This window comes from Somniosus microcephalus, chromosome 9 (assembly GCF_052327205.1).
Source record: "Somniosus microcephalus isolate GS21.2 chromosome 9, FLI_Smic_1.0, whole genome shotgun sequence".
Lineage (NCBI taxonomy): Eukaryota > Metazoa > Chordata > Chondrichthyes > Squaliformes > Somniosidae > Somniosus > Somniosus microcephalus.
The window spans coordinates 60,792,329-60,808,493 of NC_140995.1; the positions used below are offsets into that span (position 1 = coordinate 60,792,329).

The following is a 16,165-nucleotide window of genomic DNA, read 5'->3' on the forward strand; positions in this document are numbered from 1 at the left end:
TAGCACTGAGTAGTAATCTGTACAGATCAGTTCCAGTGTGAGCCACGTTGAGTAAACACCTGTTGTACCGTTCTCCTGCAGTCTGTGTCTTATTATACACAGACACAACATTGGCGACAAGGCAAGTTCGAACCTACCTGCAACTCTGCATCATCTCCCGGGGATTCGTTCCTGGAGATCAGTGGATTGGAGGTCAAGGCCAGAGACTCGGGCGTCGACCACGGGCAACTGCCCAGTCATCCAGCAGAGACTCGAGAATTGCGGGGGAGGCTGTCGAGAGCCAGGCTTGGCTTTCCAGTCGAGGTGGTCCAGTGAAACGGGCTGGCAACAGGTAGTGCGCAGACCCTTCCCGGACAGCGGCGGGCTAGAGCCCGACCAAGCGGCACAGCAAAGGGCCGAGCAGCGTCGACGGGGGAGAGAGAGAGAGGGCAGAGTGCACAGGGCGCAGCCGGTGTTCAGGGGCCGAGCAGCGTCGAAGAGAGGGAGAGAGAGACGCGCAGAAACCCGCGAGGCGCCGCAATTGCCACAAGGACCGCCGAGAGCGGCGTTGGCAGCAGCGCAGGAGAAGCGCGCGAAACCTACAGGGCACCGCCATTGCCACGAGAACCGCCAGGAGCGGCGTTGGCAGCAGCGGGGGAGGAAGGAAAGCGCGGGAGACGCCATTTTAAGCCATTGGGAGACGCCATTTTAAACCACACCCAAAATGCCGAAGAGTGGCAGTATCACCGCATTTGACAATGAAGTTGAAGATTGGACTACATATGTCGAATGAATAGAGGTACACTGCAAGGCAAATGAGGTGTCAGATGACAAGAAAGCGTCGGTATTGTTAAATTTAATGGGTGCAAAGACGTATGGTTTATTACGAAATCCAGTAACCCCAACGAAGCCAATGGAAAAGAGTTTTGAAGACATAGTAACGATACTACAGGAACATTTAAACCCCACACCACTGCTGATAGCAGAAAGATTCAAGTTTCAGAAACGGAACCAGCATAAGGATGAAAGCAATGCTGATTATTTAACAGAACTGCGCAAACTATCGAAACACTGCCAGTTTGGAGCGGGACTGGCAGATACCTTAAGGGACAAGTTTGTGTGTGGGCTTCAAAGTGAAGGAACCCAGAAACGGCTTTTATCTGAAAAGGACCTTACGCTGGAAAAGGCTTTCAGCATTGCGGTATCATATGAAGCAGCAGCACGGGGCGCTGCAGAGATACAACAGAGACCGCAAGAATATGGCACAAACGAAATGTCATATAGAACAGAGAAGTGCTATTGCTGCGGCAGAACAACACACGACCAAAATGATTGCTGGTTCAAAGACAAAGTGTGCAGACAGTGTGGAAAAGTAGGACACATAGCACGAGTCTGCAGGTCGGGAAAGAAAACCAGCAATAAGAAACCTACCAAAGGAAAGTACAAGAAGGTACATAAGATGACGGAGAATAGTTCAGACGAACAAAAGAGTGATAACAACTCCGAAAGCAGGGAACTGAGTTGTCTGAAACTACATAATGTGATCACAACGGAGGATCACCGAACCATTTGGGTCACTCTCAAGATAGCAGGAGTCCAGGTAAAGATGGAATTGGACACAGGATCAGCCCTAACAGTCATAAACCGACGGGACTACGAGCGGCTATTCTCACACATACCCTTGAGAGACACAAAAATTATTTTGAAGACGTACACGGGGCAAAAAGTCTACCCCAAAGGAAAAATAAGGGTGACCGTTATATATAACGGTAAGGAAACACCAAAACTAGACCTGTATGTATTGCAAGATGGAGGACCACCATTACTGGGACGTGAATGGATCCGGAAAATACAACTGGATTGGCATTCCATACAGGCACTGACTGTGGCTGACAAAAAGGATGACGACGTCACACCTGGGCGACTGTCAAAGATCCTAACTGACGCGAAAGAAGTGTTCCAGCAAGGACTCGGAACACTGAAAGGCATGACAGCGACGATTAAAATAGAAGAAAACGCAAGCCCAAAATTTTTTAAGGCCAGACCGGTACCTTATGCGATCCGCCCAGCCGTCGAAGCAGAGCTGGAGAGTCTGAAATGTTCAGGTGTACTGTCCAAGGTAGACTGTGAAAAAGTCGTTGAGCAGCACGCCTGGGGAACCAAGGAAGGTTCGCATCTGTGGGGACTTTAAGGTAACAGTGAACCTGGTCCTTCACACCGTGCAATATCCACTTCCGCGGATTGAAGATATTTTCGCCTCGCTATCTGGAGGGAAACGCTTCACTAAGATTGATCTGGCCCAGGCGTATCTGCAAATGGAGGTAGAAGAAGCATCAAAAAAATACCTCACAATCAACACCCATAAAGGTCTCTACCAATACAACCGGCTGGTATTCGGGGTAGCATCAGCTCCGGCTATTTGGCAGAGGGCAATGGAACAAGTCCTGCAAGGGATCCCAGGGACCCAGTGTTATTTGGACGACATCCTGGTCACGGGCGAAAATGACAGTGATCACCTTGCCAACCTGGAGCAGGTGCTCACTAGATTGCAGGATTATGTGCTCCGAGCTAACCGCCCCAAATGCGAGTTTTTTAGAAAACAGATCTCGTATTGTGGCCACGTTATCGATAAAGAGGGGTTACATAAGTCCCCAGAGAAGATTGAGGCAGTAGTCAAGGCTCCAGCACCGGAAAATGTGTCACAACTGAGGTCGTTCCTCGGGCTGGTAAACTACTACCATAAGTTCTTGCCAAATTTGTCTACAATACTACACCCACTGAACACCCTACTGCAAACTGGGGTGCCATGGAAGTGGAGTAACGAATGTAGACAAGCTTTCCAGAAGAGCAAAACACTAATCACATCGAAAGAAGTATTGGCCCATTACAACCCGGCATTACCAATTCGGTTGGCATGTGATGCGTCACCCTACGGCATTAGAGCGGTGCTGTCGCACAAATTCTCGGACAGCTCAGAGAGCCCAATAGCCTTTGCGTCACGATCACTAACCTCAGCCGAGCGTAACTACACCCAGATTGACAGGGAGGCCCTCAGCCTAGTGTGGGGAGTGAAAAAGTTCAATCACTATCTGCACGGGCAGAAATTCACCTTGCTGACTGATCACCAGCCTCTTGTCTCCATTTTTAATCCGAAGAAGGGCGTTCCGGTGATGACTGCGCAACGACTACAAAGATGGTCACTTTTTCTAGGGGCGCACCACTATGAGATTGAATATAAGGGCACGAAACAACATGGAAATGCTGATGGGCCATCACGCCTGCCACTGCCTACTGCGGAGGAAGCACCAGCAGTGGATCCTGTCGAAATATTCCATTCGACTATAGTTGAATACCTACCGGTAACTAACGCTTGTGTCGAAAAGGAAACCCGAAATGACCCGACACTGTGTTGGGTATATGATTTGACGGTGAAGGGATGGCCAGCACAGGGCAACTCACTGTTGCCAGCATTCTCGACAAGGAGAGAACAGCTGTCAGTGTGCCGGGGGACCTTGATGTGTGGATCCCGAGTGGTAATTCCACCCAAGTTAAGGGATAGAGTGCTCAATGAGCTTCATGAGGGTCATCTGGGAGGGGTAAAAATGAAAAGCCTAGCCAGGGCTTATGTGTGGTGGCCGGGAATCGATAAACAAATCGAGGACCTGACCAAGAGCTGCTCAGGATGCCAGAAAGTCCAAAATGCACCACCACAGGCCCCTCTACACCCATGAGAGTGGCCCTCATCTCCATGGCAACGGGTGCATATTGATTTTGCTGGTCCATTCATGGACTCAATGTTTTTAATAGCCGTGGATGCGCACTCGAAATGGCCTGAGGTCATCAAAATGTCCTCCACCACCACGGAGAAAACTATTGCAGTCCTACGGACCATTTTTGCCAGGAATGGCTTGCCAGAACAGATTTGCTCCGACAACGGACCACAGTTTGTGTCCGAAGAGTTCCGGAGGTTCTTGAAAAAGAATGGGGTAAGGCATTACACATCCGCCCCGTATCATCCAGCCACAAATGGATTGGCCGAGAGGTTCGTACAAACCTTTAAGAAGGCAATAAAGGCTATGTACAATGACAACATTCCGCTGCAGCACAAGGTGGACAATTTCCTGTTCGCCTACCGGAATGCGACACATGCAGTCACCAACCAGGCCCCAGCCATGATGTTCTTTAACCAAAGGTTAAGATCTCGCCTGGATTTGCTCAGACCAAACATACGAAGAGATGTTGAGAGTAAGCAATTTCAGCACATCTATGAGAAGCCAACAAGGAGCTTCAATGTAGGGCAACCAGTCTTGGCCCGCGACTACCGAACAGAAAAATGGCAGCCAGGAACGATATGCACACGGCAGGGCCCACTAATGTACACAGTGGACGTTGGGAAGAGCATCATGAGACGCCATGCTGACCAGATCCTAGAGTCACAGGAACAAGTCAACCCCATGCCTCGCCCATACGTACCTGGTGATGAACCCGACGTACAGGTCGCATCTACCCCAGAAACAGTAGCATCGGAAGCTGATGAACCAACCGACGACAGGGGGCCAGAATCGCCTCCGCACCAAGAGCAAGACACTCGGGAAAGGCGCTATCCAGAAAGGATCAGGAAGCCTCCCCAAAGACTGAATATATAAATAGACTATTTTCAGCTAATGTTGCATGTTAAAAGTGTTAATTGTAATTAGTTTGATATTTAATTGTTAAATGAGTGTTATGGTACTGTTAATCTAAAAGGGGAGGAATTGTAATGTATATTCCTTTAAGGGGGGAACTATCTTTTACAGCTCATGTATACTGCAGTACCGGCAGTGACCACACCTGTATATAGCACTGAGTAGTAATCTGTACAGATCAGTTCCAGTGTGAGCCACGTTGAGTAAACACCTGTTGTACCGTTCTCCTGCAGTCTGTGTCTTATTATACACAGACATAACACTTGCGTTGAAGACAGAGTCTCGGTTAAGGAGATTTTCAAAGTGCTCCTTCCAGCGGGCACTGACTGCCTCTCTGTCCTTCATGAGTACCTCTGTTCTTGGCCCGCAGTGGGGCAGGACCTTGGGTGCTTGGGCCGTCGGTGGTCTTGACTGCGTTAAAGAATCCACGTGGTTGTCGGCTAGCTGCTGGATCCCCTGAGCTTTCTCCACCCAGCATCTGTTCTTTAGGTTGCAAGTTTTTTGTTGGACCTCGGCCTTCAGGCGTCTGTAGAGCTGCTTTCTTGCTCTCAAGTTATGTTGCTGTTTCCAGATCAGGAATGCCTTGCGCTTGCGGCTTATTAGCTCCTGGATCTCCTGGTCATTGTCGTCGAACCAGTCTTGATGTTTCCTGGTCGTTTGACCGAGCGTCTCTTCACAGGTGCTGATTATGGAGGCCTTGAGTGACCCTGAATCACTGGGAGTTGTCAGGTTGGTTGTGAGGCGCAGGCTGAATAGGGCTTTCTTAGCAGGGTCTTTGAGTGCTCCAGCATTGATTTTCCTGCGGCATTGCTTCTGTTGCCGCCGCTGTTTTAGGGCAATGTTGATGGAGATGACAGAGCGGATTAGGCGGTGGTCTGTCCAGCAGCCATCAACTCCTGTCATGGCGCGGATGATGCGGACGTCCTTGCGATCCCTCGCTTGGACGATGACGTAGTCCAGCAGATGCCAGTGCTTGGAGTGAGGGTGTTGCCATGAAGCCTTGTACTTATCTCCCTGATGGAACAAGGTGTTGGTTATGACAAGGCTATGTTCTAAGTATTATTCTGCTGCTAAAGGGATGCTGTGTATAACCTAGCTGGTCTCTTTAAGGTTACATGTTATAATTGCTGTAAATAGGCACATCTCGAGGTGAATTGACGGGTGATTGTCCGTGGAACATGCTTAATTCATTTTTTTTCTACACTTCTCCATCAGGCAGATTAGCATTTGACTGTATTTGTGTCTTAAACTGGGTACCATAAAAGCACTGTAAGGTGTGAATCCCTCTGACTGAAAACAGGGGGTTGGGAAATATCAAATTAGTTTAATAAAGGGTGTTCTTCTGAAACCGGGGTTAAAGCACAATGTTGGGGCTAAAACAGGCCTGCATCTGGCCCATTCAGTTCCTGGCCTGGAAGCGCCTGATGCCGACAGTGCGTGCTAGAAAAGGAAACCCTAGCACTCATATCATCTGCTTTGAACACAAAAACGTACTAAAAATTATAAATTTAAGAAGAAAAAGCCTTCCTTTTGGAAACTGAATGAAACCACCAAGCAAGTTAATTCTATTTGGTTTACCTTTTCTCTTCAATAACATCTCAACACCCTCCAAATTATCCATAGCAGCTGCAATGTGGAGAGCAGTCCTTCCTTGATAGTCACCTTGGTTGATATCAAATTTCTTTGTGGCCAGCAACAGTGCCAACTCACTTGTTCCTGCACAGGCAGCCTGAAAGTAAAGTCTACTCAAAGAACTTTTAAATACAATGACATCATTGCAAGCTAAACTCAATTTTGCTTTTTAAAAGCTCATCTTTTCTCATTCCTTACAGATTGTTGTTGTGACACCAATTTCACTCTACTTAATTCTCACATTATGAAATTACACCAAGGTCCAAATTCTAAACCCTTATGCCTGCCACTTTTGTCTTATATACCATACTTCACAATCATAGCAGTATTGATCAGTATTGTATAATGGTGCATGCATACTGTATGTAAATTAACATTTCCTACGTTACAACACTTCAAAAGTACTTCATTGGCTGTAAAGTGCTGAGGTCATGAAAGGCACGGTATAAATTCAAGTCTGTCTTTTTTTTAAATTCTTTGATGGGATGTGGGCGTCGCTGGCTAGGCCTGCATTTAGTGCCCATCCCTAATTGCCCTTGAGAAGATGGTGGTGAGCTGCCTTCTTGAACCGCTGCAGTCCATATGGTGTAGGTACACCCACAATGCTGTTAGGAAGGGAGTTCAGATCACAGATCACAGAAACCCCACAGTGCAGATAGAGGCCATTTCGGCCCATCAAGCCTGCACCGACACATATCCCACCCGATCCCCATAAACCCCTACACCAACACATATCCCACCCTATCCCCGCGTATTTAATCCCCCTAACACTAAGGGTCAATTTATCATAGCCAATCAACCTAACCCGCACATCTTTGGACTGTGGGAGGAAACCGGAGCACCCGGAGGAAACCCACGCAAACACGGGGAGAATGTGCAAACTCCACACAGACAGTCACCCGAGGCCGGATTCGAACCCGGGTCCCTGGCGCTGTGAGGCAACAGTGCTAAGCACTATGCCACCGTGCTGCCCAGGATTTTGGCCCAGCAACAGTGAAGGAACGGCGATACAGGTCCAAGTCAGGATGGTGTGTGACTTGGAGGGGAACTTGTAGGTGGTGATGTTCCCATGCGTCTGCTGCCCTTGTCCTTCTAAGTGGTAGAGGTCGCGGGTTTGGAAGGTGCTGTTGAAGGAGCTTTGGCGAGTTGCTGCAGTGCATCTTGTAGATGGTACACACTGCAGCCACAGTGCGCCGGTGGTGGAGGGAGTGAATGTTGAAGGTGGTGGATGGAGTGCCAATCAAGCGGGCTGCTTTATTCTGAATGGTGTCGAGCTTCTTGAGTGTTGTTGGAGCTGCACTCATCCAGGCAAGTGGAGAGTATTCCATCACACTCCTGACTTGTGCCTTGTAGATGGTGGAAAGGCTTTGGGGAGTCAGGAGGTGAGACACTCGCCGCAGAATTCCCAGCCTCTGGCCTGCTCTTGTAGCCACAGTATTTATATGGCTGGTCCAGTTCAGTTTCTGATCAATGGTAACCCCCAGGATTAACTACTCTGGTGCACTACGTATAAATGTTGTAATTCTATTAGGGAATTGTGTATTGTAAAAGGCTAATGCTCTCTGCCATAATTTATGCTGTTTTGAGTAATAATGAGAACTAAAAATGTTTCTATGCATAGTTGCCTTCCTCAATATGTTGTTTTGTATAAATTTATATACTCATATATAGCTAATTGGTGCTACTACTGAGAACATATATGTCTAAGTTAATATGAAACGATTCAATTCCAGTAATGTACAGGTGGTATTTGATTACGTGACAATTTTTCTGGCCGAACTCATAACTCATTTACAAATTTGCACTCCCAGTACGGAGCTATTGCCACTGTGGCCTTATACTGTATTGGGAATTCAGATAGGAAAGCCAGCAAGGTCATACAAGATTTTCTATCCAAAATGGATAGGAAGTCTTGCAGGACCTGCTGATCTCTGAGCCCAAATTTCCAACTGGCGGTCCTGGCAGGTGAAGTCCTGGGCCAGGAGTGCAATATTATAAAACTTAACTTTGAATCTCATTCTCTCTTTTACAGATAACTTAGCCTTTGGTCTGACAAAGCCAGAATCGTTAAGTTGCTTTATTTCACAGAAAGTGGACAAATACCAAGTAACAGTTATGATCAGACTCAATTCAATTGGTATAACTTGCCTTTGTATAACAATATACAAGATAATGAACACACATGCTTCCCCAATAGTTCAAATAATTGTGAAACATGGCAGCTGTCAATGCTAATAAATTGCTGCACAAGACACACTTAGCATGTCACTTAGTTCTAAAACACAGAGGAATTTCATCTTCAAAGTATAAAAAGTTATCTCCCACAACTCCACTGCATCTCAGAACATATTTCTTTTCTATATTTAATGGCATTGCTTCTGTAACAAAAACAAATTAATCACAATTTTGGCTCTGGAGGTTGATGTAATAAAGAGTTGAGAAATGATATTGGGGTACATATGAGTGACGTAAACAATTAATATGCAATCAATAAAGTCATGTGAAAAGACATTTGGTTCATGAATTTTAAGAGAATTATGACCTGACATTCTTCCCTGCTTCACCCAAGTGCTGTATAAGTGCACCATGCCCAAAATGTGCTATGCCAATCCAGACCTCAGAATACCCAAATTTAGTGGGTTTCACCATTGCACGACCTGGTCAACCCCCAGCACAGGCCCACCTCCTGATGGAGCTTTACGCCTGAGAACAGGGGCAGAAACATGTACACAGCTGCAGGCTGAGTGGGTGCTGAACTCGAGGCCACTGACTGTTGTATGAACATAGCAGCCAGAAGGCCACTAGGCCTGAAAACCATAGGCAGGTTGTTAAAAAAATGTTTCACATATCTCCTCAGGCCTCCCTTACCTTGTAGCCTGGCCCCTCAGATTTTGCAATCTGAGGGGCCTAGAGGCATCCCTAAAAATGTGCCCTTCCATCACAGATGGAGGTAGGTATGATTCCAAGAACAACCCCTTCCATGTAATTTCCACGGTTGCCCGTGTCCTACATCTTGCAGAGACACAGGCACAGGCCTGCCTCTTTGGGGCAGCCCCCAGTGATGTAATGTAAAGGCAATGTAAAGATCTATAAATTATATATGTCCTGCTGTGCTTTCTGTTCCTGTAGCATGATTCTAGGTTTGTTAAAGTGCTCAAAATTTGTAATTTAAACAAATAAACAATACTCCACATGGGACCTTGATGGAGCGCAATATTGAGCCACATTCCAACATTCAACGGTGCCATACAGTGGTATCCCAAAGACATGGCAAGTACTTCTCCTACTATTTAACATTCCTTTAAGGTAGGAACTATTTACTGATAAAATGTAGAAACTAAAGTCAGGTCAACAATTCAGTTTGACTACAATAAAATAAGGTAGTACAAATCTTACCTTGTGAAGTTCATTTTGTCCATACTGATCAATGACAACTGGGTCAGTGACATTCTCTGCTATTATCTGTAGATTATGTGTGGAAACAATGTCAAAATAATGCAATGCAGAAAATATGAAGGATTTTTTTTGATAATAATGTGCATAAAGTAATGAATATAATTTGTCTGTAGTATCTGTGATATGCTGGAGCTGCGAATGGACACATACTGGAGCATTTGCGATGCTGAGGACGTCGTGGATATCACATTTAATCAGTTGGTCACACCGCAGGTAAAGGCTGCACAGGGAGGAAGGGAATGGGTGACCGCCAGGCAGAGTAGTAGGCGCAGGCAGGTAGTGCAGGGGTCCCCTGTGGCCACCCCCCTCTCAAACAGATATACCGCTTTGGATATTGTTGGGGAGGATGGCTTATCGGGGGAAGGCAGCAGCAACCAACTTCCTGGCACCATGGGTGGTTCTGCTGCACAGGACGGGAGGAAAAAGAGCGGGAGAGCTATAGTGATAGGGGATTCTATTGCAAGGGGAATAGATAGGCGTTTCTGCAGCCGCAAACGAGACTCCAGGATGGTACGTTACCTCCCTGGTGCAAGGGTCAAGGATGTCTTAGAGCGGCTGCAGGGCATTCTGGAGGGGGAGGGTGAACAGCCAGTTGTCGTGGTGCATATAGGTACCAACGATATATGTAAAAAACAGGATGAGGTCCTAAAAGCTGAATATAGGGAGTTAGGAGGTAAATTAAAACATAGGACCTCAAAGGTAGCAATCTCAGGATTGCTATCAGTGCCACGTGCTAGTCAGAGTAGAAATAGAAGGATATTTCAGATGAATACGTGGCTAGGAGAATGGTGCAAGGGGGAGGGATTCAAATTCCTGGGACATTGGAACCGGTTCTGGGGGAGGTGGGACCAGTACAAACTGGATGGTTTGCACCTGGGCAGGACCGGGACCGATGTCCTAGGGGAAGTGTTTGCTAGTGCTGTTGGGGAGGGTTTAAACTAAAATGGCAGGGGGTTGGGAACCTGTGCAGGGAGACAGAGGAAAGGGAAGCAGGGATAGAAGCAAAAGACAGGAAGGAGAAAAGCAAAACTGGAAGTCAGAGAAATCAAGGGTTTAAATCAAACATGGCCGCAGTAAACAATAATTCTAAAAGGTCTAAGAGTGTTAAAAAAACAAGCCTGAAGGCTTTGTGTCTTAATGCGAGGAGCATTCGTAATAAGGTGGATGAATTAGCTGCGCAAATAGAGGTAAACGGATATGATATAATTGGGATTACGGAAGCATGGCTCCAGGGTGACCAAGACTGGGAATTCAATATTCAGGGGAAGGGCAGGCAAAAAGGAAAAGGCGGTGGGGTAGCATTGCTGGTTAAAGAGGAGATTAACACAATGGTAAGGAAGGATATTAGCTCTAATGATGTGGAATCTGCATGGGTAGAGCTGAGAAACACCAAGGGGCAGAAAACGTTCGTGGGAGTTGTATACAGGCCCCTAAGCAGTAATGCTGAGGTTGGGGATGGCATTAAACGGGAAATTAGAGATGCGTGCAATAAGGGCACAGCAGTTATCATGGGTGACTTTAATCTACATATAGATTGGTCTAACCAAATTAGTAACAATACTGTGGAAGAGGAATTCCTAGAGTGTATACGGGATGTTTTCCTGGACCAATATGTCGAGGAATCTACTAGAGATCATGCCATCTTAGACTGGGTATTATGAAATGAGAAAGGATTAATTAGAAATCTTGTTGTGTGAGGCCCCTTGGGGAGGAGCGATCATAATATGATAGAATTCTTCTTTAAGATGGAGAGTGAAGCAGTTGATTCAGAGACTTGGGTACTGAATTTAAATAAAGGAAACTACGATGGTATGAGGCGCGAGTTGGCTAGGATGGATTGGGGAATGTTACTTAAAGGGTTGACGGTGAATAGGCAATGGCAAACATTTAAAGATCGCATGGATGAACTACAGAATTTGTTCATCCCAGTTTGGCATAACATAAAACAAAAAAGGTGACTCAACCATGGCTAACAAGGGAAATTAGGGATAGCATAAGATCCAAGGAGAGGACATATAAATTGGCCAGAAAAAACAGTAAACCTGAGGATTGGGAGCAGTTTAGGACTCAAAGGAGGACAAAGAGATTAATTCAGAGGGGAAAAATATAGTATGAGAGTAAGCTTGCAGGGAACATAAAAACTGACTGTAAAAGCTTCTATAGATATGTGAAGAGAAAAAGATTGGTAAAGTCAAGCGTAGGTCCCTTGCAGTCAGAATCAGGGGAATTTATAATGGGGAACAAAGACATGGCAGACCAATTAAATACATAAAATAATAACAGAAAATGCTGGAAATACTCAGCAGGCCAGGCAGCATCCGTGGAGAGAGAAACAGAGTTAACGTTTCAGGTCTGGGACCCTTCATCAGAACTGGAAAAAGCTGGAAATGTAACAGTCATTAAGCAGGTGCAGAGACAGGGGGTGGGGGGGGGATGGTTTAGGAGGGGAGGAAGGAATTGAAAGAACATACTGTGAAAATGTTGCAAATGGGAATGGCAAAATCATACTGCATGAAAAATGTGGGCAGGGATTATTATCTGAAATTGTTGAACTCGATATTGAGTCCGGAAGATTGTAAAGTGCCTAATCGAAAGATGAGGTGCTGTTCCTTGAGCTTACATTGAGCTTCATTGGAACAATGTAATAGGCCGAGCACAGAGAGATCAGAGTGGGAGTGAAGCGGAGAATTAAAGTGACAGGTGACCGGAAGCTCAGGGTCACCCTTACGGACTGAACAGAGGTGTTCCGCAAAGCAGTCGCCCAATCTGCGTTTGGTCTCCCCAATGTAGAGGAGACCGCATCGTGAGCAGCGAATACAGTATATTAAATTGCAAGAAGTACAAGTAAATCGCTATTTCACCTGGAAGGGGTGTTTGGGGCCCTGGACAGTGGGAAGGGAGGAGGTAAAAGGGCATGTGTTGCATCTCCTGCGCTTGCAAGGGAAGGTGCCAGGTGAGGGAGAAGGGCTGTTGGGGGTGATTGAGGAGTGGACCAGGGTGTCGCAGAGGGAGCGGTCCCTTCAGAATGCTGAAAGGGGAGGTGAGGGTAAGATGTGTTTATTAAATACCTACAATTAAATACATACTTTGGTTCTGTCTTCACAAAGGAGGACACAAATAAACTCCCAGAGATGTCGGGGAACATAGGATCTAATGAGAGAGAGGAACTGAATGAAATCAGTATTTGTAGGGAAATGGGGTTAGGGAAATTGACAGGATTGAAGGCCGATAAATCCCCAGGGCCTGATAATCTACATCCTAGGGTACTTAAGGAAGTGGCCCTAGAAATAGTAGATGCATTGCTGGTCATCTTCCAAAATTCTATAGACTCTGGAACAGTTCCCATGGATTGGAGGGTAGCTAATGTAACCACACTATTTAAAAAAGGTGGTAGAGAAAAAACGGGGAATTATAGACCAGTAAGCTTGACATCGGTAATGGGGAAAATGCTAGAGTCTATTATAAAAGATGTAATAGCAGAGCACTTGGAAAACAGTGACAGGATCGGACAAAATCAACATGGATTTACAAAAGGTAAATAATGCTTGACTAATCTACTGGAATTTTTTGAGGACGTAACTGGTAGAATAGATAAGGGAGAACCAGTGGATGTGGTATATTTGGACTTTCAGAAGGCTTTCGATAAGGTCCCGCATAAGAGACTAGCGTGCAAAGTTAAAGCACATGGGATTGAGGGTAAGGTACTGACTTGGATAGAAAACTGGTTGGCAGACAGGAAGCAAAGAGTTGGAATAAACGGGTCTTTTTCCGAGTGGAAGGCAGTGACTAGTGGGGTACCGCAGGGATCGGTGCTAGGACCCCAGGTATTCACAATATACAGGAAACTTTCTGGTACCCGGCACTGACGGGACCGAGCTGGTGCTTGTCGATCAACATTGCCGGAAAAACGAGCACTAATGTTAAAACATACGGAGCTTCTGAGCTCCGTCTGAAGCAACAAACCCTGTTGCTTAGCAACAGCTTCAAAACAGTCGGCGCAGCTTGCAAGCGTCTCTGTAGCTAAGCAACAGCTTCAGCTAGATGCTTGCAGAGCCAGGACTGGAGAAAAAAAGCAACGAAAAGTAAAAAAACTTATCTGAACCGACTCCTGAATTTTGCCGGTGGATAGAGCATTCTGGATATTTAACCTCCGGTTAAACGAAAGTTTCCTGTACATTAATGATCTAGACGAGGGAACTAGATGTAATATCTCCAAGTTTGCAGACGACACAAAGCTGGGTGGACATGTGTGCTGTGAGGAGGATGCAGAGAAACTCCAGTACGATTTGGACAGGTTGGGCGATTGGGCAGATGCATGGCAGATACAGTATAATGTGGATAAATGCGAGGTTATCCATTTTGGTGACAAAAACAGGAAGGCAGATTATTATCTGAACGGCAATAGATTGGGAAAAGAGGAAGTGCAACAAGACCTGGGTGCCCTTGTGCACCAGTCGCTGAAGGTAAGCATGCAGGTGCAGCAGGCGGTTAAGAAGGCAAATGGTATGCTGGCCTTCATACCGAGAGGATTCGAGTACAGGAGCAAGGATGTTTTGCTGCAGTTGTACAGGGCCTTGGTGAGACCACACCTTGAGTATTGTGTGCAGTTTTGGTCGCCTTATCTGAGGAAGGATGTTATTGCCATGGAGGGAGTGCAGCGAAGATTCACCAGACTGATACCTGGGATGGCAGGAATGACGTATGAAGAAAGATTGGGTCGATTAAGCTTATATTCGCTAGAGTTTAGAAGAATGAGAGGGGATCTCATTGAAACTTATAAAATTTTAACAGGACTAGATAGACTAGATGCAGGAAGGCTGTTCCCGATGGCGGGGGAGTCCAGAACCAGGGGTCACAGTCTGAGGATAAGGGGTAAGCCATTTAGGAGAGAGATGAGGAGGAATTGTATGTGGCACTATAAGCCTAACAAAATAATTTTTAAAAATATGAAAACCTCCTTTAGAACCTCTCTTCCCCTTTTTTACCATGTACTCCTCACCTCATCTCCCTCATTCCCTACTTCCTCTGCCCATCCTCGCTCCTTCCCTCTCATATTTTTCCTCCTCCTTTGCCCCTCTCATGCTCCCTTTCCTCATCCTTATTCTTCCCCCTTTCTTCTCCTCCCTTTCCTCATCCTCTCCTCTTCTCTCATTCTCCTCCTCTGACCCTCCTCATTCTCCCCTTTCCCCTATCCTCCTAATTCTTACCCTCTCCCCACTCCCTTTCTTCCCTCATTCTCCCCTTTCCCATCTCCCCCCCATTCTCCCCTTTCCCTCATTTCCTCTTTTCCCATCTCCATCCCTCCCCCATTTGCCACTCTCCTCCCCGCCCTTATTCTCCTCCCATCCCCTCTCCTCTTTCTTATTCTCCTCCTCTAACCCCTCCCTCCTTCATTCTCCTCTTCCCCCTTTCCTAACGCATTCTTCCCAATTCCCTTCTCCTTTCCTCCCCTTACTCATTCTACCCTTTCCTCTCTCCTCCCCTCCCATTCTCCGCCTTTCCCATCTCCTCCTCTCCCTCATTGGGGAGAAAGCAGGGACCGGGTACTGAATTTGGATGATCAGCCATGATCGCATTGAATGGCGGAGCAGGCTCAAGGGGCTGAATGGCCTACTCCTGCTCCTATCTTCTATGTTTCTATGTTTCATTCTCTCTCCATTCCGCTCTCCTCCCCGCCATTCTCCCCCTTTCCCCAGCTCCCTCATTCTCCCCTTTTCAATGCATCTGTGAAGTTGGACATGTGATGGTTGCAGGGAATAGGTAGTGGAGCAACACTTAAATGATAGATGTGAAATATATGGGGAAGAAGATGAAATAGCTGGGCTCTGGAGAGTGGAAAAAAGGTTGTGATGACAAGTAGGCACTAAAAACTGAGCGAAGGGCAAGTGTTGAAAAAACTGACAGAAGGAAAGTTAGAGGGTTCCAAAGAATTTGGTGCTGGTGAAAAATTAGCTCAGAAAAAGTTAATTGGATGAGATCTGAGCTGGAAAGAAGGGGTTAGGGATATTCTAATGAAGAGAACGGTAAGGAAAGCGGAATGAGGAAAATCAAAAATAACATTTTTAAGAATCTTGAGATGTTTTCAGATGTGTGAAGTTAAAAAAGACGGGAGTAGGATAAAAATGATAGAATAGCAGCAATTAAAAAAACGGAACAACTATTGACACGCAGTTGGCCCTGCATCACAATGTTGACACCATGCGATTTGGGGTTTAGATTTGGGGTTTAGAATTAAGGTTAGGACTAAGGGTTAGCATTCGTGCTTAGGTTCAGTAGTTAGGGTTTGATCTAGAGGTTAGGGATAGGAATTTGGAGTTGGTTATCAGGGTTAGGGTTAGGGTAAGAATTGGGATGTTAGGGTTGTGGCAGGGTGTTAGGGTTATTTATTTATTTTTATTTTTATCAGTCACGGG

The 16,165-nt window shown here is 46.1% G+C and overlaps 1 protein-coding gene across 1 annotated transcript in view; it reads right to left on the reverse strand.

Annotated features, from left to right (window-relative positions):
- Positions 1–16,165, reverse strand: part of LOC147112415 (uncharacterized) — a 164,674-nt gene that overhangs the window by 135,494 nt on the left and 13,015 nt on the right. Inside the window, exons 2-3 of the mRNA XM_085998175.1 lie at positions 9,693–9,758; positions 6,243–6,393 (exon numbers count right to left, since the gene is read on the reverse strand). Of these exons, the coding sequence (XP_085854301.1) occupies positions 6,243–6,393; positions 9,693–9,758 (217 nt within the window). The remainder of the gene's footprint in view (positions 1–6,242; positions 6,394–9,692; positions 9,759–16,165) is intronic.